This window comes from Neodiprion pinetum, chromosome 4 (genome assembly GCF_021155775.2).
Source record: "Neodiprion pinetum isolate iyNeoPine1 chromosome 4, iyNeoPine1.2, whole genome shotgun sequence".
Taxonomy (NCBI): Eukaryota; Metazoa; Arthropoda; class Insecta; order Hymenoptera; family Diprionidae; genus Neodiprion; species Neodiprion pinetum.
The window spans coordinates 38,389,875-38,410,571 of record NC_060235.2 but is presented as its reverse complement, the minus strand read 5'-3'; the positions used below and the strand labels follow the sequence as shown (position 1 = coordinate 38,410,571).

General features: G+C 44.3%; 1 protein-coding gene across 4 annotated transcripts in view; it reads left to right on the top strand.

The window, feature by feature from the left end:
- Window positions 1-20,697, top strand: part of LOC124216367 (agrin) — a 319,987-nt gene that overhangs the window by 21,353 nt on the left and 277,937 nt on the right. For 3 of the 4 annotated variants that reach the window (XM_069135299.1, XM_069135301.1, XM_069135300.1), the window contains exon 1: window positions 7,777-9,295. The exons of the other annotated variant lie outside the window; for it this stretch is intronic. In XM_069135299.1, the coding sequence (XP_068991400.1) occupies window positions 8,860-9,295 (436 nt within the window). In that variant the 5' untranslated portion in view covers window positions 7,777-8,859. Of the gene's footprint in view, window positions 1-7,776; window positions 9,296-20,697 lie in introns of those variants that run through there. 4 annotated transcript variants of the gene reach the window in all.

The window sequence follows — 20,697 nt, the reverse complement described above, 5'->3', positions numbered from 1 at the left end:
GCCAACGATTCTGCTTGGTTGAATGCGGAGCATGTTAAACCCTTCGACGTGTTCGAGTCCTTGCGTTTCTGGAAAGAGCTTATTTAGAATTAATCTGGGAAAATTGACTATTCGAAACAAATTTGAACGGTAGTTGTTGGGTTCTCCGATCTCTGGAATTAATATGGTGGACGGTATCTCGACGCCGTACCAAAAACGTAACTCGTAATTCGCGGGGCTTGTATTTTACAAGTTGCAGTAAGTTCGAGTTCAGATGGGAGCAGTCGCGGTGGTGCCATTATCGCGTTGATTCAGGGACGAGATAAAAAGGTAGAAAATTGTTTACGGATGAAATCCCAACGCCCCCGCGGCCGGAGAAGAACGCCTCGCGAACCATATACGTGGGCATAATGGTCACCGCGAAGCGGCAGCTTGCGTGTGAGCGACTCGCCGTATGTACCTTCGGAGAATCGGGGGGCCCGTTTCGGGGTCCGTTTATACTACATGCGGCGCGCGTCGCGCGAGGCCCGAAGCCTCGAGGAAGGCGGAATTCACCCGGAATTTTCGAGGAGGGAAAGAGAGAGGAGGACACATAATGTATATAGTCATAATTTGCACCCACCCACGTACCGCTTTATTTCGGTGAGGTGGTCGTCCCCCCTGACACAAAACTCCCATTAGAGGGGCCCGTGCACTTTTCGTTGACAGTCGCCTGCCGGAGAGAGAATCTCGAAAGCATAATATGGGGTGACACAATAGTTCTCGGGCTCGATAATTTTCACGGCACTGAACCATTATCTAAGGATCGTTCATTCCCGTGAGAACCTCCTGTACGCACCTTGATCAGTCTGTATAAAAAAAGAGTGATAAAATTTCCAAGGATCTTAAACACGGGACTGCACTTTCACACGCCGTCGGAGGGTCATCGATTCGGTGTCAGTCCTTTAAGCTCTAAACCCTTTTCTTCTTTGTTGACCAAGTCGGAAGCGAAACTGAGGAATGGGTGAAACAAGTAGTCGAATGTGGACATCGTTTTTTGTCTTACTTCTCACATATTGTAAATATTAAACTGCAAATCCCTCTCAAATCGAAATATACCTGCATTTGACTGACATGACGTGACAAAAATGAAGAGGTGTACGAATATCGAGCTCCACCAATTGGCAGTAGCTCGATCGTCTGTATCTCATACCTTCCAATATAGAGAGAAAAATGTGCATGATTGCCATGTGCAGCGTTTGACATATAGGTACCCAAAATATGGTAGTGTTGACTACTATCGTCACAATGACGTTACTAATGGTTTATTGAGCTTAAATCAATGTTGAGGACAACTTTTTCACCACACATTTTTTCTTGAGATGGATAAAAATGTGGAGTTTAATGATTCCCTCGAGTTTGCGATACCTCTTCTTTGGTGGAGTTCAGGAGGGTGTCGTTGCGAACGAAACGAAGGGAAGCGTGGGAGCAGCGGAGACGTATCGTCTAATGAGAAGGGCACACAAACGTGTCGGAACTCCTGCGAATGCAGCACCCAACCCATATTTGTCCACCATTCGTCCTTTTCACCCAGAGTACAGGCTTCGTTGAGGGCTGCTGTAGTTGGTCCACCTTCGGAAGATATAATAATCTTTTCGTAGAGGAAGAATTAGTGGAATTAGTGTCTTCCGTTTGGTCTTAAGATTTGGCTTTTCTAAGCGCCTTTCTTGCCGCTTTCATATGCGCCGGACACGTGTGCGGCATGTATGCCCAGGACTACAATAATGTACGCGATGCATATTTATGCACTATAGGAATGTATGGGGCTGTTCACGAAAGCAGCGAGCTTTCTCTTATTCTTCTTCTTTTTTCGCTTTGTCCCATTTTATTTTAATTTTTTTTTCTCGACCTCCGGATGACAAACGTGATGTAAATTGGTGTCACGTTGGTAAACAGCAGCGCGTATGGTGACACGGGTAAACATCATCCCCAACTTCCTAATTTTCTATCCACTTCCCATTGTGCTCAGCGAGTCGTTGGGCATCGTAAATCTCAGGCTAAGCTCTTTGAGACCGGACTGAGTAGAATTATTTATGGATCTGTCCAAGCGATTTCATATATATCCTTACCAAGGGTTTCAGCCAAGCATTACACGATTTAAACTCATCCGTGATCGCTGTTGCGAATTTTTCGAAATCTCAAGAAATCTCTGGAATGTTTGTCTCATTTACTATCAGATGTAATCGTTCAACACACACTTTCTACGAAAATACATATAGCTACATATTTCTCAAGTATTCGATCACAGTTTGGTCACTTTTTCTTTCCGATTTATGTAAGAGGTGAAAAATTCGCGTCAAAGATTCGCGGCCCTGTTTTTTTCTTTTCTTCGTTTGAATTCCCTCACCTCTTTCCAGAGGTGGTGCTTTCCGTTCGGGTCTTTGTGCCGTGGTATTTTAAAAGGGTGTAATTTCGTACCTGTGACAGACAGCCGTGTCCGTTCTCCGGCTTGCTCTCACATTATACTCAGCGACAATTTCTACCCGGTTACATTTTTTCTTCTCTCTTGCAAAGTTACAAACGACCTTACTCCCGTCAAGGTCAACGCCCTCTTGACGAAGCCAAAGTCTTTGCCGTATCCCGCTCGTCCAGGACACGGGAATTAGAACGAGTTCTACGGATTCGTTTTTGTGCGTATGCTTATTATGGGCACTTGAACCGCTCTTCCTTTAACCGCGCATTTGAATGACGGCACTCGAAGCCGGACAGCAACGTTCTTGCGATGGTCACGAGGCGCCATTTCACGATTTGCCAATCTCGTTTGTTGCGCGCTTGATGTCATGCAATATTTTATGATTGGTACTTGGTGGCTCTGACTCACTATGATCAGCAAACGCTTCTGGACTGGCGAACTTGAGGAATATGAAACTATGATCGTTCACGGCTTGGAGTTGGGACCATCCCGTTCGACTGGCAATGATAACTCGGAACTAGCGCTTAAAGTTTTCTGTACCGTGGTTATTTGCTTCGTTTTAAACCTGCCATCTTGGTTCCGCTGATGAGCTTCGGTTTCTAATCCATAAAATCAGTCGAGCTCAACGACTGCACATTATTCTCGGTTTTTAATTACCGGAGAGTCTTCGTCTGGCTCACCCACGCGCTCGTTCTCTCCGTTCGCTCCACCGTTTCATGGCAAATGTCATCTCACCACTGGTTGCGCCACATTACGTTAAGTTCGATCTGACCTCGCGTTGCGGCGCATTTTCTGCAGGCATTATATCCTCGGAATGAGCGAACGCTTGCATAGATCATCGAGCGTCACCGTTTGCAGCCGGGATATGCATAATATAAGAGAAGGCAGAGGCGGTCCAGTCCATCCTGAATATCCCACGCGGAAGCGGCCAACGGCGATAAGTCCTGCAGCCCGTGTCCCTGTTTCAGCCTCTCTCCGAATCACTTCCAGGAGCAGTGTAAGGCTTACAAATCGGTAATTACGAATCAGACGGAGCAAGGCAGCTATCAGCTACCTCGAAGCGCGTATTAGACAGACGGAATTACAGTGTAGGTGTGTAAATTAGGCGGGCGTATATTAGGGCCTCATCGTGAATGACGGACACGTTACGCGCAAGCGTTTACAACCGGCCGAATCGAATGCACCGGGGGCTTATCAGATCCGGAGCAATAAATTAATAAACACTATTTTGGCTGCGGGGGAGATCCTCACCCCGAGATAGATCGGGCCTTTATTAATTTATTTTTTCTTTATTAGTCCTGCGCGCTCTGCGCGGCGCTCAAGATTCTTCATGCAGGCAGCAGGTAGGTGGGTATAATCAGGGATCTGTAATTAGCCGAACATGCTGTCTGTCCCGTGCGCAACGCGCGGCTGAGCGGCGCCCCGGGCAATTTTTGATTTTCTGCCCCGGCCGTGTCGTACATACCTACCCACCGAGCTCCGCCGTTAAATCAAGGGATCTCGAACCCATTTGCATATTTTAGATCCATTGACGAGGTTCGCGCGTACACGTCCTGCTCCGCGAAGGGGTCGACGAGCCTCCGTCCGTCGTCGGTAGGATATACCTACGTGATTCGGAAATTATTCACCGACAATAATTACCCCTCATATTGTACAAACGTTCGCACTTCCTTCTCACCTAGTAGGTTCCTTCGGTCCAAGTTCTGCGCAGCCACGCCTATAACGCATGTCGAGGTATCCGAACCACTGACAAAACCACTGATAAGAATCACCTTTTCTTCCATCCGCACCGCGTTACCGAACTGACTAAGTGGTCCTGGGATAAAGGATCTCTCGACTTCATCCCGTGTCATGTCCGGTTAGATTTAGGGTCGTGGAGCACCTGTCTCTCCCTTTGCTTAGATCGTTTTCTTCCCAACTTCGCTTATACCTGCGCCGAATCACCATCGAGTCTCAACGCGTCTTCATTCCAACAGTTTTGGAAGTCTTTCGAAGTCTGTTGGCGGCCGAAACACGAGACGATGACTTAATGCAACCCTTTCATTCGAGTGTTTTCTGGTACGATCGATTCCTGATGCAGGTAGTTGACGATTCTTCACCGTTCGTTGGAAACGAACAGACATTTCGCACGGATGATTGAGCACGAAGCGAGTCGAATGATCAACTTCCTCAGAGACGTGCGGAAGGAGGCGAAGATGATTCCCGCCTCTATGGTCGTCGAAGGTGCCAATCTTAACGTAGTCCACCGCAATTTGGCGGAGGAATGGAACGGCGGTGGAGCTTGCAAGGGCGTCCGGCTTTCGAAGCTACGGATGAATCTTCCGCTGTGAGGAGAGTCCGTGATGCCGAGAGGAGTAAGACCGCGGAGGCGAGCACTTAATTTCAGGGAATTACCTGGCCGCGAGTCCAGCCCGGTGTTACCGCCTGCACTCCACCTTCGGAAAGTACCCTGAACAGCTACGACGGGGCAATAAGTCACTCTGACGATAAGTTACAAACGAGTAAATGAGCTCCTTTTCCGGGCTGACAAGACCCGCCACGAATATGCGCGTAGTCCCACCTTCGCGAGAGGCTTTCACGGACGCGAGGGAACGAAGAGGAGATGTGAAATACGATGAGAGAGCGCCTCGGGTCTTGGACTTATGCTAAGTACACGCACACGCAGAAAACTAAAACTCGGACGGGGGTTTAGCCGTTCGTACCTATCTTATACTCCGGGCGATAAGTCGTTCGCCTTACTCGCCGGTCTCCGCAAGTATATCCTCGTTCGTGGGGGTGGCGGTGAGTTATGGCTCTTGAAAATTGAAAGGGTACTACACCGCGTTGCGGTAGCTGGTCAGATGTGTTCCAGATCCTCCATCCACGGCAGCTCCTATCCTCGATTTACTCCCTCGCCAATTACCAACTTGACGTCTGACGTCGACGGGACCTCGAAAATAGCCCGGCTTTAGGGGATGCGCAGCTTTCACCTTGCGGCAATCGGTATTGTCCGTTTGATTATATGATAGTGCCTCATATTTCTTGGATCGTTTCTGGTACCAGAATTCTATTCGTTTATTGATTTGTGAAGTGGAACCTCTCAAACCGCTCGATTGTTCAGAAATCAAAGTTTACAGCGATTAAAGCCGCCCTAACACTGTTTTGCCATTTGGGGTCAAGCTTTCATTTACAACCAATTAATATGCCCAAAGTGGATAATTTGATGACCACATACGGTACGAAAGTGACCAAAAATATTACATCTACTCTAAGCCATGTATATTAAATGTTAAGGTCTGGCACTTTTAACTTTCAATCTCAAATGGTTATTAAGCATTCTGAAATTGATTTACGGTCCAGACATTGCAAGACCGAAACATGCGACCAGTCACGTTTCCTTCCTTTTACTCTCTGTACATGATTCTGATTCATTGAAGACACTTGGTGAACTAGGGTCCCATCGAAATAATTAATCCGCGAGAAATTTTATAGTGTTATAATTAATACTCGAACGTTACCTGTAAATAACATTTTCCGACTTTCCGTACTTTCTCCGTATAATCAAGCAAAACATTTCCTGACTGAAACAACACTCATAAGACTTCATCAGCTCGACAAAGACTTCACTGTTTACCTTCTTCCCGATCACGAACATTGCGTCTGGAATCCTGCACAGGCGTGCATCGCCCATCCGCATGATAATGAGCCGTAAGGCCTGAAGCTGCTGATTTTTTCCGGAACCCTTCGAGGACGTCGGCGTTCAGCGGTAATTCTTGCCGCAGTCCGCAGTCGGGATTCAGGACCCGCGGCGACGATGTCGTACCTCTTCTTCGCGGCCGACGTACCCGCGGCTTCCTCGCGTACGCGGCGAACGCGGCGCGCGCCGTCATTCCTCCCCCGGGACCCCCCCGAGGGGCCCGCTCCTGCAGTTGTCGTAAACCCTTTCCGAGTGAGATATTGCTAGGCCTATTGCAACCGCCCGCTCTTCGTATCCCGCTGATTCCTATCCGAGACTGCGTTTGTATGCGGCTGCCGCGGCTCTTTCACGCGGATCGCGCACAAGCCTCTACGTCGAAGCGCCTGCGTCTGTGAAGGTATATAATTTCACTCCGAGCGGGCATTAATTCAAGAGCGTTGTATACTTCTTTCGTTCGATTCGAACTTCGGTTCGATTCTCATTTTTATCAATTACTGACACCTGCGGAGTCGAATTTAGGCCGCGGTCCGAGTTTCGTATTGAATCCATTGATCAGTTAGCAATATCGTTTTTCGAAGGATTTTTACTAAACTTCTATTCAACCGCGTTTTAATTAATCGCGGTTGGATTTTTATATACAGGTAGGTAATTTTAATGCAATAAATAATTAACTTTCGTTTCGTTTCATTGTATTCTTACCGTGATTGCTAGTACAGATTTAACTAGCAAAAAAATTTACGGAAACGTAAATAAACGTTAACGGTGTAGGCTGATCGTGACAAAAATTCACAATTCATACAGTGACGGCAGTTGATTTTGCGAAAGAATTTTCTGAAACCGTCAGTGAAAACGGTCAGCTTTTTAAAATTCGAGAGAATCCTGATATAAGCTTTAAAAACTGCAGTCGAACTATTTGCTTTTGTAATAAAACTACAAGAATCACTCAAACTCGCTCAAAATTAATGAATTCCGAGACAGCCAATACCGTATCATTTTACGTTTGAATCCAATTATAGAAATGCTTGAACAAACTCTATAATATCCAGAAAGAAAAACCGGACGAAGAAAGCCGTTCAATTGAACGTGTCTCCTCTCGGTGTCCATAAATCCCAAAAAGGTCTCGTTCTCATCCGAGTTTTCGATAATTGTGGATTTCGAAACCTCGCCGAGGTATAAATCGGTCCGGGATTAGAGTCGGGGTAATCGATAGAGTATACACAGACAATACGATGCGACGGAGGGTATCGAGTTACGAGGTGGGTAAATTTTGAGGACCAAAAGTGGAAATCTTGATAAGCGCGAAGCGTAAGCTCTGCTCGGGGGGAAGGGGGCCCGATGGAGATGGCGAGGGCGGGGGATTAATAGGTAACCGATATCGGATACACGGCACCCAGATTGGATCAGCTGTGACGAAGGTGACACCCGTTACACGCATAGGTGTGTCCGGCGGCCGCGTGGCGACTCCGGGGAGCGGGAGTCCTCTCTTCTTTCTCTCCGCACCTCCACCTCCACCTCCACCTCCACCTCCACCTCCGTCGCCTCCTCCTTGTCCTCGTCGCCGCGTACGCCACGCCGGATCCTATGCCACTACCGCCTACGCTGGAACGTAGACGCAGGGTCCACGCTTCGCCCTCAGTTCAGCGCGTGCCTCCACGCGACCAGCCACCAACCACCATCGCTCACTCAGCTCGCTCAACCTCGGAGAACGCGCTTGTCTAGGCTAATCGCCTAGCTCTTTGACACTCGAACATCTCCGATCCGAGTCGTCTCTTGGGAGTTTGAATTTCGCGCCCTCGGAGTACCGCCAAATTCAAAACAACCCAGCGTGAATCAGTGATTCTTAATCTCCACCCACCAGTTCAGTGACCCAGGCGGAAACTTGCAATGCTGTTCTCATTCTGTAATGGATTTAGCGTTACTATCAATCAGTGTCGTGTATGTATTTACATATTATGTGACTAGTTTTCAGATCGTTGATGTGAAATAAACTATCTGTTAGTTAATGTGTTGTGTGATTTTAGTGGTATCGATAATTTATTCGTGACGAAAAACACAGTTCTTATTATTCGTCTTCGGTTCTGCTGTAATGATTTTTCTTTTTTTTTTTTCGTAATCAACGTTGAAGAGTCCCAATTTTTTCCTGATTAACGGTCTTAACTTTGAACACAGTGATTGAAAATAAATTTCTGCGTTTATCGAATACGTGAACGTTCACACCTCGGAAGAACCCACCCAAGTGTATTAAAAAAAAAAAAAAAAATTACAACAATGAGAATGAACGGTGTTTATGGTCCGAGTTGAGGAAGCTGGATGGAAAAAAGAAATTTGTACCTTGGTAATAAAAAATCATCCTCGGTTGTTTCACGTCAGTGTTGAGTACCCAGGGTCTAAAACTTGAGTTCTCTCTCTCTCCTGTAGCCAGCTCTCTGTTGTAGATGTAAAAATAGCGATAGTTCGTAGGAAAAGACGACGCAGCAGCGCGCTACCTTCCTCATTAATTAACCGAAGATACCAGCAACATCTCCGAACGGCGGTTCCCGAGACGGGATCTTAGTTGAAGAACTGTTAACCCGTGGTCGCGCTAAAACTCGCGTGGGACGTCGGCGCCAACCTGTTGCATAACGCCGTGAAACGCACGGTGCCTCGAAGAGGCAAGAAGGGTCTGAAAAGGGCTCGAAAGCTCGGAGCTTTCGGAGATTTTGACGGGAGTTAATTAATCCCACCCATGTGACCCGCCCGGATCTTGGATAAGATGGACGGGTTCAAGGTCCGCGTTTTCCTCCTGCCGATGCTGCTCCTCGTCTCGGCGTCGAGTCTCGTTCTGGGAAGACTGACGACCAAGGAACTCCTCGAGTGTCGGGTGAATTTGACTAACGCGATCAAGAACGATACGAGCTTCTTGCACGAGGTTCACAACTCGGATTTCATTTTCACCGGGAAAATTAAGGAGCTCAGAAACGGCCAGCTACACGTCAGGGTCAAACGGGCCATCAAGGGCGTCCTTAACTCCACCGTCGACTTGACCGTCAACAGCACCTGCGGCGCTTACGTACGCAGGAGCTACACCGGCATATTCTTGGGCGTAAGAGCGGATCGTCAAGATGGATCTCGGGGCAGGGTCTTAATGCGCTTTGGACCCGTTCCACTGACTATCTCCAATCTGGATCGTCTCAACGCCGCGGTCAGAGGTAAGCTGCGAGGCTTCGTTTCAATGACATCGGTGTCATTTGCGTATTCTGAACGGATTTTCAAAGACCCAATGACCCTCGTTCACCCCTTCTGAATTTCAGCGAAAACCGTGTGAAGACTCGTCTTCATCGTTAAGTCGCTTAAGTATACGAAAGAACATTTCTCAAACTGACGTTGCGCATTTATCTTCATAGCCACGGCGCGGAAGTGAATTGAAAGCTGCATTGATACGATTCGGTAATTTTTACGAGTTGTTCTTTTTTCAACCAGTAAACCGCACGGATCATTATAACCAACGCTCTGTTCGTACAGACTTTGAGTAACGCGGTATCGAACAATTTCCGAAGCATGGGCAGATTTCTTCGAAAGCGATAGCAGCACGCTGCTGCAAATCAATTTCACCGCAAGTGCTAATCTCGTTTCTAATGAAAATCATCGTTATTCGTAACTATTACAAGTAATCAACATCAGCGAAACATTTTCGCATTATTATATCTTCTTCGATCGATGCGTATAATTGACACGCGGCAAACAACTGCTGCTCGGCTAATCGTAAAGCTGAATATTAGCTAGGTGCGTTCTACCTCTGTAATAGCTCTACGCATTTATGACAACGCATACTTTGTTGCACCCTGCGCGTTAGGCACGTGAACATGGCGCAGGTACAGCACAGGTACTCATATGTGTACTCGCACGTCGTGTATACGTGTGTGTGTGTGTGTGTGTGTAGGTAAAGTCGTTTGGTCCACGCGCCGCACGGTAATAAATTTATCGTCTCGAGCCGAAGCTGCGGCAGCCGTGCATGGCTGCTACCATCGCGGGATCTCAGAAGTGCGTAATAAGACGAGATAACGGAAAGTCATATTTATCAATTCGGCCGATTATTTCCAAGGAAGGAATCACTTATATAATATATCTACGCATTATTTATTCTGGCTACATTCTTATCTTTTATAGGTATACGTATCGAATCATTCAACGCAACGACGTCGGACTGTGCGCAATTTTTTTCTCTTGCAAAATTCACGGTGTGAAGGTTGATGCAGCGTGCGACGTGATTCGGTCTATAGCGTATTTCCAAATTGGTTGAAATTTTTAAAGACCTCGAAAATCGGTTCGATTGGCGTAGTTTTTTCTTTCTTTCAATTTTCAGGAACCAAGAATTGGGTCGAGTGACTTAAAGATTCGACGCGATAAGAAAATAGTCGAAATGAATATCTGGAAGTAGGTAGAAAATCGTCTATCAGAGTTTCCCTTTTGTCATGAATACAAATTTATACATACGTATACTTTTTACCACTTAATTGAATAATAATTATGACAGATGTTTATTACTAGCAAAATATTATACATATATACAAGTACACGATGTATAAATTATAGGTTGTTCAATAGAAGTTCTACAAATTAGCAGATTAATACCAATTGCTTGAACGCTGAAAATAATCTACCATAGCAAAGATTACGCACAAGTTACGAATGCATATCTTGTAGGAAATCAGAACTGTTATTTAAAAATGGGAACTAAAGGTGGCAGAAGAATTAGCATATACGTAACCAAACAACGTGAGATAATGATTGACTGACAACTGTATCTGATGTATAATTCCAGCTGTCTTGTGCAACGGTATATACCTAAGATAGAAAATAACATTGTACGCGTGTCTCGTAAAGTTGCTAAGACAAAAAAAGTAGTAAGAAAAGAAAAAGGAAATAATAGGAAAAGATAAACAAGCATAAAAGTATTAAACGCGATGAGAGCAGATGGCCTGCGAAAAAAGTTGTAAGTGTGACCGAAACATCCTCGACATATGTGCGAGCAACGTAACGCGTTGAAAAAAGAGGAACTTGCTCGACGTTGAATTAATATTATTATAAGCAGTTCCTGACAGGCCGTCGTAAAAATTGAAAACGTAAATCAGAATTTGTAGCCGAGTAATTGTGAAATCTATTATATGATATACTTAAGTGTATTATTGAATTGGGCGAGCGAGCTTGCGGAAGCACGAGGTAAAATTCATCGGCGACGGCTGCGGGCTAAAAATATAGAAAGATCAAAAAATTGAAGGGCACGATACCGAATTTTTAAAAAAGCGAAAACTCAATTTATAGGAACTTAAAAATGTTGACAGTTTCGATTCTCTCACTCGAGTTTCTCGTTTTACGTTTTAAATTTCCTATATTTACAATTTTCTATAGTTGGACTTTCCGCATTTAAAGATTTGACGAACCAGTTTTTCGCATCAATGAAAATTGGATATTCCGGTCCTTCTGTCGATCGACATTTCTGGTTTTTTGCCGATGTCGGTACCGCGTCACTACACCTGGTACCCCATGCATGCATGGTTATATTATATGCACATTGCGGTTATACGTGAACTTCCCACGCACATCGCGTCACTTGACGCACTTTTCAATACACGACAGGCAACGCGCCGCATTTCTCCGGCGGCGGCTGAACGGACGGAACGCAACAAGACCGGAATAATACAGTTCGACCTACGCGTTTTCTGCCAGCAGTTGTCCGTCTGTACCAACTTCACCACGCCCCACCTATCCACATACCTATCGCCAGGTGTGCCAACTATTCACCACCTTTTTTGGCTTCTCGTTTTTATTCTCCATTCCTTTATTTTCCGCATGCTCGTGTCAAGCAGCGAATATTCGCACTCGCCAAACTGGAAATCCGATTTACAAAATGTGCTGAATATCAACGGCGTAAATTTCGCAGTTTACTACGTCGTCAGAATATATCGAATCAGATATCGATCAGGATCCAAGACAAAATTGTAAAAAAAGTTTCTCGACTATCGTAATGAGTTTCAATGACGATTTACCATTCGCCATTTTATCGATCAAACTTTATGAATTCTAAATAGCTGAACTCTTTCGTAACGATCATTGGATCGAATTCGAGACCCACAGTTGACCCACAGTCGAAAAAGCTCCTCGTTTTTCATTGGAATGCCCGCACGAATACAATAAATCAAAACTTACGTAAAATAAGAAAAAGTTACATCAATTTATTTTGCCATCTTTACGGTGCAATGCGATCTCAGGCTACTCATTCGGAATACTCGAAGAATTTTCCCGGCATTTTACACAAATACTTGTTGAATAAATTGAGAAATACTCGAAGAATCGAATCGATTTCATCGCGACTAATCAGACACGTTGCGAAATCTTGTAATGTTCTTTAACGTCGAGGGAACCATTTTTTTATCTCCTCCTCCTTCGCGATATCAATTCCGCGTAGAGCGTGGCATATTTTATTCACGGCACGTTTTGGCACGGCTTCAGAGTTCGGTTGAGCATATTAGCCAAGACTGCAGGGGAGCGAAGGAGTGAAAGACTGCCGTCGATACGACGGCTGATGTTTGGCAAGTCGTCGCGTTCGCGTTGCATTCGTTTGATTGAAAATAAGATTAATTGCCGAAGACGTCAAGGGAATGGATTTCACATTTCAATCGCTATTATTCCGTCTCTTTCACCGCTTATCGCTGCAGGGATTTGCACTGTGCAACCGCTAAGGAGAATGTGAAATCATGCAGCTTGGTTTTACCGGTCAATATTGTCATTGAAGTATTGGAAAGTCAGAGATAATATTGTGCCAGTCATTACAGGCTTGAAATTGCGAGCGTATGTAGCGTCTCTTCACGTCACTATCTGTGAAAATTTCACTAAAAAAATTCGGATATTCTTAGAAAAACGTTGAATTTTTTTTCTTAACACTCGGATTTTCTAGTTCGGTTTAAGATTTCTTCGGTATAATTTGTTACGGGTTAATCAATCTTGTCGTGGGATCTTCAAGTCATCGTTTTTTTTTTTTTTTTTCTGTGTGTAAAATATACAAAATATCCTAGTTTTTTCCAACGAAATTCTAGCCTTTTTTTTAAGTGAGACAAGTGTCAAGTGGAATCGAGTAATCCGAGTTTAAGCGTTTGAAGCCGAGGTTTCCGTGACGTGTTGGATCGGCGTTCTGGGATAAAAGAAGAAAAAAATTGGTCTTCGTGTGCAAGAAACCGGGTGCAGAGCGTCAAGAAAGAATGGTTATGGGCGTCGAAAGTGGGTATTTAGAATTCGATTACGACTTTCCGGATAGCTACGAGGATCGAGCGGGAATCTCGCATCCGGTTCGGATTCAACGTCGCGTCGCGAGCTTCGTCAATAAAAGCTTTTAACACCCGTTCAGCTGGAGCGCCATCAGCGAGCTTACCAAGAGAATAGAACAGCGTCGTGAGTCAGGTGGCTATTTCGACGCGATGAAAATCCAAAAATATTCGGAGAAAAGGGAAGAGAGTTTGACGGTGGAAAACCGAAGACGCCTCGTCGTCGCGTCGCGTTGCCTTGCGTTGCGTTGCGCTTCCGTTACACCGTTGCCCTTTTTGCTACGGCAGCTGGCGCTATAACCGAGAGCTTTTCCTATCCGTGCCTGAAGCTTTTCGCCGCAGCTGGCCAGCCAGCATCGCATCGCTCCACATTACTTACGGACAAAATTTGCCCCCGGGGTTGGTTCCGAGATATGCGACCGAAGGATCATCTCTCGTCCAATTTGTTCCGAACTGGTTGCTGCAGCTCATTTATTTTGACGACCCGAGCCCCAATCGCGTTATCGAGCCGGACGACCTGTCCGAGCTTCGGTCAGTCCCATCCTCGCCGATACCGTCGGGCCCAATTTATTAGCTTTCTAAATATTTTCGGTAAATGGTTTCACCGTATTTCAGGGGCTGTTTTGTTTTCGGCTTTTGCGTTTCGAGTTCGTGACCACTTTTATTGCACCTATCTATATCTTAAAACTTTTTTTCTCTCAATTAGTCCGCTGTCGGATGGATGCCTTTTTCTTTTTACTTTCATCCGCTCGCTTCTACGAACAGAGCAGCGGCTCGTGCCGAATGAAATCCCGACTTATGTTAATTGAAAATCAAGCCAAATGCGACAAACGTGTTTCTATTTTACCGCCGGCTTAAGAAACCATGGGAATAAATTCGTACAGGATTGACGGCCCCGTGATCAGCTTTTTCACCGCGCGAAACAAATTTCCTCTGGTCGTAAGTATGCGGTATAAAGTTTGCGATAATTGGGAGAATCCTTCGACGCATCGTATATATTTATTGTATACGCACGTAATTGGTCGAGGTTTATTTATTTCAATCCGTTATTGCAATTAATCCGCGTTTTAATATCAAGATTCGCGCTACGCAGCTGCATCTTGCGGAATCGCTACCATGCTGTTATAATTTTGACGAATTTAGTCGGTCTTAATTAGCCGAACGAAGGGGGGACACGTGTTTTTTTACCGTTGATAATCGGCTTCTGCCCCCCTTAAACGCCTCGCGGTGGACTTTAAAAGCTGAGTTTTGCATGCCTCGGGGACAAAGTCGTAAAATACGGAGCGTAACAACTTTCATTACAGCCCCTCGAAAAGCGAATTAAAGTAGTCCCTCTGCTTGACGGGGACCCTTGAATTTTTCTCGCACCTGACTCGCATGCCGATATTAGCTTTGCGGCCCAACTACAATCGCTTCGGAAGGTTGCATTCTTACGAATATTTCACCCCATGCACTAACAATGAGAAACAAATTCGCATCAACCACGTTATAAAGTATTTATCTACTTGTCTACGGATAATTCGGAACTATATTCCTTGTGATTATTGTTGTTTGAAAAAAAAATGTTTGGTATTCATTGCAATAACGTCGTAAAATTAATTTCATTCGACTATAGCGTGTTAGATGAATATTTGGGTAAAACTTCGCTGTAAATTCTATTCAGGGCTTAATAATTCTTCAGCTGTAATATAAGCTTAGGACGATCCGTAAAAATTTTCTTTTCATTCTCAATAACTCAGAGGAGAGGATAGAAAAAAATACCGTTCACGAAGAAGAATTTTCAACCTAGACACAACGTGTCTGACGTGGCCGGTTCGATGCAATAAAAAATCGCTTTTGAAGGAATCGGGCGACTCGAGTATGTTCAATCCGCCGTCATCCGGAGTGGAATTAGGGACTGTAAAGAGCATCCAATCTTTTAAAACTACAACCGAGAATTGCCACTTTTCCATTTCATATGCCGAGCGAAGACGTGTAATGCGCATTTAAGCTACAGCGTTAAAAGCCCGTAAGCATCGTATCGCGTGGCATATTGCAGCCGATGGACAAGCGAGTCTCCCGCTCTGAGCCTTGTAAAAATGGTGAGAGTAAATGAATCCTTATCTGAACGATCTGGCCGACGACGGTTAATAGAAATATATGCATATCAGGCAAGACGAGGTAGAGAGGATAGGTGATTCAGATTGGATTGAGCAACTCGCGTGGTTTAGAGCCGGAAAGAGCGGGAGTAGGCAGGCATAACGGCCGAAAGTTATCGTCCTCGGATGGAGTTTGTACGAGACGGGGCGAGGTTATCTTCCTCGGGCCCCCGCTAGGCGAGGAATTACTCTGCCCGTTTCATCCGAATAAAGACTCGGATGCAAGGAAAATCCTGCAGGCTAGCCGTACTCGTGAGGAGTGCACCGCGTTGAAATTCCCCTTTCGAAAAGTCAACGATCTTGAACACGGGCCGCATCGGAAGTGAGACGTCGGAACCGGCGAGCCTCGATGAAGTCGAAAAAAGATCGGAGAAGATCCGACAATTTGATCTGCTAAATAAATACTGATAAAAATATACGATGACGATACGATTTACAGCTGTTGGTATCGTCTGTTTTGCATTGTTGAAAATTTTTTTTTTATTTTTTACTACTATAATTTGAAATCGAAATTGAGTTCCTGCAATTTTTTATTTGATAAGGTTAATTCTGAAAATTATGGGCTCTGGGCGGAATGATTTTCCTAATTCCATTTACAGAGAGAGAGAAAATTTTATACCCACTTGTGTAATGTGGCGTGAGTGAAATAGTTTGTATCGTTAAAAAAGATTTTATACCGTCGAAAGTCATTCAATATGTTACAAAACAATGTTGATTTTACAAAGTTCGTTTAGTTTCAACATATTTATTGTGAAACTCTACGTAAATGGACAAACGATAGTAAAACCTTAGTTCGACGTACACTGTAATTGAAGAAGTTTTCATCAGCTATAAATCTGGAACCGTCAGTGTACAGTCGACGTAAGAATTTCTACTCACAATCGGTGTACCAGATGATTCTAAAATTGAAAGAAAAAGAAAACGGCGTTTTGTTCGAGGGGGATTTTTTTTCTTACGTCGCCGCTGCGTCGATCCATCCAGTGTCGAAATTCAAGCGGTGACGCCGATCGACCGAAGACACGCGTCCATCGCATCGCAGCGAGCATCGGAGATATTAAATTTGTCGTGGTGTTTTTTTTTTTTTATTTTTCTTCCTTTCTTATAACGTGAAAACAACTCGCCCACGACACGAGCATCCTCAGACGTGGATCTTCGCGGGGTCAGATCCGCATTGGTGTGAGACAAGCATGTACAAGAGGCACGTGAGGTGGGTGGACGGTTTTGGGGCCACATTATGGTGCGGATAGGCCCGGCTCTCGGAGATCGTTACACACACTTGTGACAGAGGAAGAAAACCAGTTTCTATTTTCGGAAAATTAAAATTCTTAACCTCCTAATAAAAGTAGTTTACACGCGACATTAGCCAGGGGTTTTCAGCCCGTAATCAAGATGTAACATTTTTACTTCTCAGCTGATTTCGAGCTCGCCGTGCTCCGGCAACTTGAAGACCTTCTTTTTTATCCCATTGACTCACAATGCGACCGCTTTCCGTGCACGCGAACAGCTGCATTAGTTCTACTCCCGGCGTGATTCACTTTGGAACCACTCAATTTAACAATTCTCGAAAAACTGAAAGAAAAATCGAACTGCGCTCATCCTAAAAGTAATGGAAACCTTATTTGGCTATCTGGAAACATTTACTCCAAGTCTGTTCTTGATCAATGCACAGTGTTCGAGGAGAAAACACGTTGAATCTGGCATGTGATTTTTTTCCATCTGTAACCAAGAATTCTCAATTTCGCGACGCGAGAAGTTTTTTTTTACTCACAAACACGTTCGAAGCATTTTCTTTGACCAGTTGAAAACAAAGTTTCTTTTCAAATTTCGAACTATTTTAAATATTATCGTAACGATGCAAAATGGCCACGATTCAAAGTAGGCCTATACGCACAGTGGAAATTATTCTGCAGTTGTAAAATATTGCATCATATCTGTATCTCGCATCCTAAATAGCTACGTAATATCTTCAATAGAAGAAAGTTGACCGTGAAAAGATCAGAGACTCGGATATTTTAAAACCCGAAAAGAAGGTTTTTCTCGGGAGTTCAAGTTCTGTATATTTTGAGCGGGTTTGGACCCGTGAATTTTGGTAGACGAACGTATGTAGCTGCATTGAGGCGCGTTCGGTCAGCGGGCCGAAACTCAGTGTCTTACGTTATATCAAAAGTAAAATATCTAGCTAGTTAAAGGCCGGACCATGGCTTGAGGATCAGCCTTTGCCTTGTGCAGGATAAATCGCTGCGGAACGCGGGGCAGCGGCTAAACCTTCGGGGGCAAGCGGTAGGAATGGTAGGTTCATATAAGGCAGGAATGGAATCTTGGTCCATGTTACAAATTCAAATTAAAACCATGTTTCCCGGTGTAACCGGATCCTCGATCTATCTCCTGGCGTCTTTGAATTTCGAACCGTGGCACAAGCGCGTCATCCGTTCGCCTAATATGACAAACGAGCCCGGAGATTCGAGCTTTGCATCGGCGTGGTTCTTTTTATTCCTCTCACATTCCTGCATCATCCTTCTCCCAGTGAGAACCATCACCGTTCCTTCTCTCTCTCTCTCTCTCTTTCTTTCTCTCTCACTTTCTCGAATCTTATCCACACCGCGGGAATTTCGAATTATCTTTGCGGCCGCAAAACGAACGGTCCGTTTTGCGTTGTTCTCTTCTCGGCTTCGACCGCAAATTTACCTCCTTCTCTCGGTTGTAATTTAGTCACTACTTTAACTTGACTTCACCGATATTATGTGCGGAGGTACAGCATCTCGTGCTGAGACCGCCGACCGAAGCTCTTTGTTTGCGGTAACAGTGAATCACCGCTCTTCCATAAGTATCGTCGCACAACCGAACGAGCCGCGAGATTTAATTGCGCTTTTGGTTACCGACTCCCCATTGAAATTGCGCAAATTGTGTACGCAAGCGTTTCGCCGCGTTTCTATACCTATACGCAAGGACGTCGTAATTATTATTCGAGTTGTTTTTCGCCTGAGAATTCTAAAAACAAAAAAAAAATGAAAAAAAAAAATAAGAATTTTAAAAAAGCAAACACCTGATAATATTGCTAGGACTTCTGTTTACCTTGTCTTCCCTTTTCTTTCGTATTGTCGGATGAATATATCCTTGTTACAAATGATCAATTTATAACCTGCCCTTGAGCTTTCACGCATCATGCGAATCGTCTAAATTTTTTTAAGAGTTACGACGAGGCACCGGAAATACCGATCATATAAAAGAAGGAGCGAAGTTGGCCTAGACGAAGCGCTTCGAGGAGATAGTTTCGTTTTAACGATCGTACGTATCTGACGGTTTTCTTTTATTTTGAAATATCGTCTCATTTCTTTTTCCCCCTTTTTTATCAGGGATAATAATTAATGACCACCGTCGCTATATGGCTCTTTACAGATGCACGCGGGCGCCGCGACCCGGATCTGCCTGCACGGCCCACGCGGATCCTTTCTAACCGCAAAAAATAATTAGACATTCGTACGTAGAAATTTGAAAATTTCAAGAAAGGCCGCTATTATACCTGGATCATTGTTAAAACCTCCGAGAGAGAGAGAGAGAGAGAGACGCTTGAAACGAAATGGAAGATGGGCGGCGGGTGTATTGTAGCATACGTGTACCTGTACAAAACACCGTAAAGGAGAATCGATAGGCAATTAGTGAAAATAAATGAAGGAGCTCGATCAGACGGACAGACATGAAAGGGTTTGAGAGTCGAAAATCGGTTCACCAAACAAATGATTCGGCTGCAGCAATGAATGGTCCCTTTCATTTTTGACCGTCAAAAATGGAGCGTCGAGACAAATGTGCACTTACAGAGCGAAGGGATCGAGGGAGAATAAAGAAACGATAGCGACAGGTTCAGAAGACAACTTTCAGACAATTTCAAGGGAAGAAACAAAGCTCAGCCTGTTGAATACGCTCCGGCAAAAGGACGATGGAAACAAAGGACCAGAAGAAAAGAGCACGGAAGGGCGTGGCAGGGTGTGGTCAAATTTGTTAGGGGTTGACTCCGTCGAATTTATATTTCATAAATTATAACCCCGGGGACTTAGGTTCCTGCGGCGCAAAAATTTAAACGCACCTCGTCCCGACGCCACCTCGACTCGACATTTAGGACTGTTTCGGTGTTTTAAGTGTTTCAAAATAACCGTCGAGTCACCTGTTACTTGACTCCTTTCTCCCTATCTCAAGGGATGATCACTGCCTTTTGTACTCCGGGCTGAGTTGTGTGAATAGTGTATAGAAAGGATCTTGGAAAATTGAATATAATGAGGGTAACATGTGAAATGTAGATTTCCGTATTTGTCGAACACAGTTGGTGTTTTAAATTCAAAACGTGTTAGAAATTGATTTAAATTTTTTTCTATTACAGTTGTAAATTTTGTATGGAAATTGCGTCGCTTAACTGTCGAAAATACTAACTACGGTTGAGTTACAACTGAATACACCACGAGAGTAGTAAAAAGAAGAAAAAAAAAAAAAAAAACGCTTGTATAACCAGTGTTGGTTTTTTTAAAATACAATTTAGCCGTCAACTGTGCTATAAATTTTTGAGCGACCGTTTTTGTGCGTTAAATACCAGCGTTCAAATGAACACGGCTTAGTGTACCTTTAATATTATACAACATACAGGCTGCACAACGCCAGTAGAAAAACGCTGAGCATAATAAATTCATGTTTATGCATGCAAGAAGTTGAGAAAATTAAATCGTTTTCAGTTTGAAAGAGCGAAGAGGTATAAAAAGCAAAAAAATCCTAAGAGAACAAAACGAGAGGGAAAATAACGAGAAAAATGGTAGCTAGAGCCGGGAATAGGATGTTTGGATAAACGAGATTTGATAGTGGTTATTATAGGAGCAGTTAATGAATAAAACATGAAAATCCGAATATCGTTGGATAAATGGGAGAGAAGAAGAGATGAGAAAGATGGGAAAAAAGTGTAAGAAAAAAAAATAAAAAAAAAAAAAAAAAAAAAATAAAAAAAATTAAAAAAAAATAAAAGGAACGGGTGGAACGGGGCTTACATTATCCGTGTTTGTACACGCGCGCAGCACGTACCGCATCGGGCATTACCTACGTACACAGGTTTTACGCCATGCCGATATATAAACCGGTACGGGTGTACCAATCGAGACGTTGTAGGTACGAACCTGC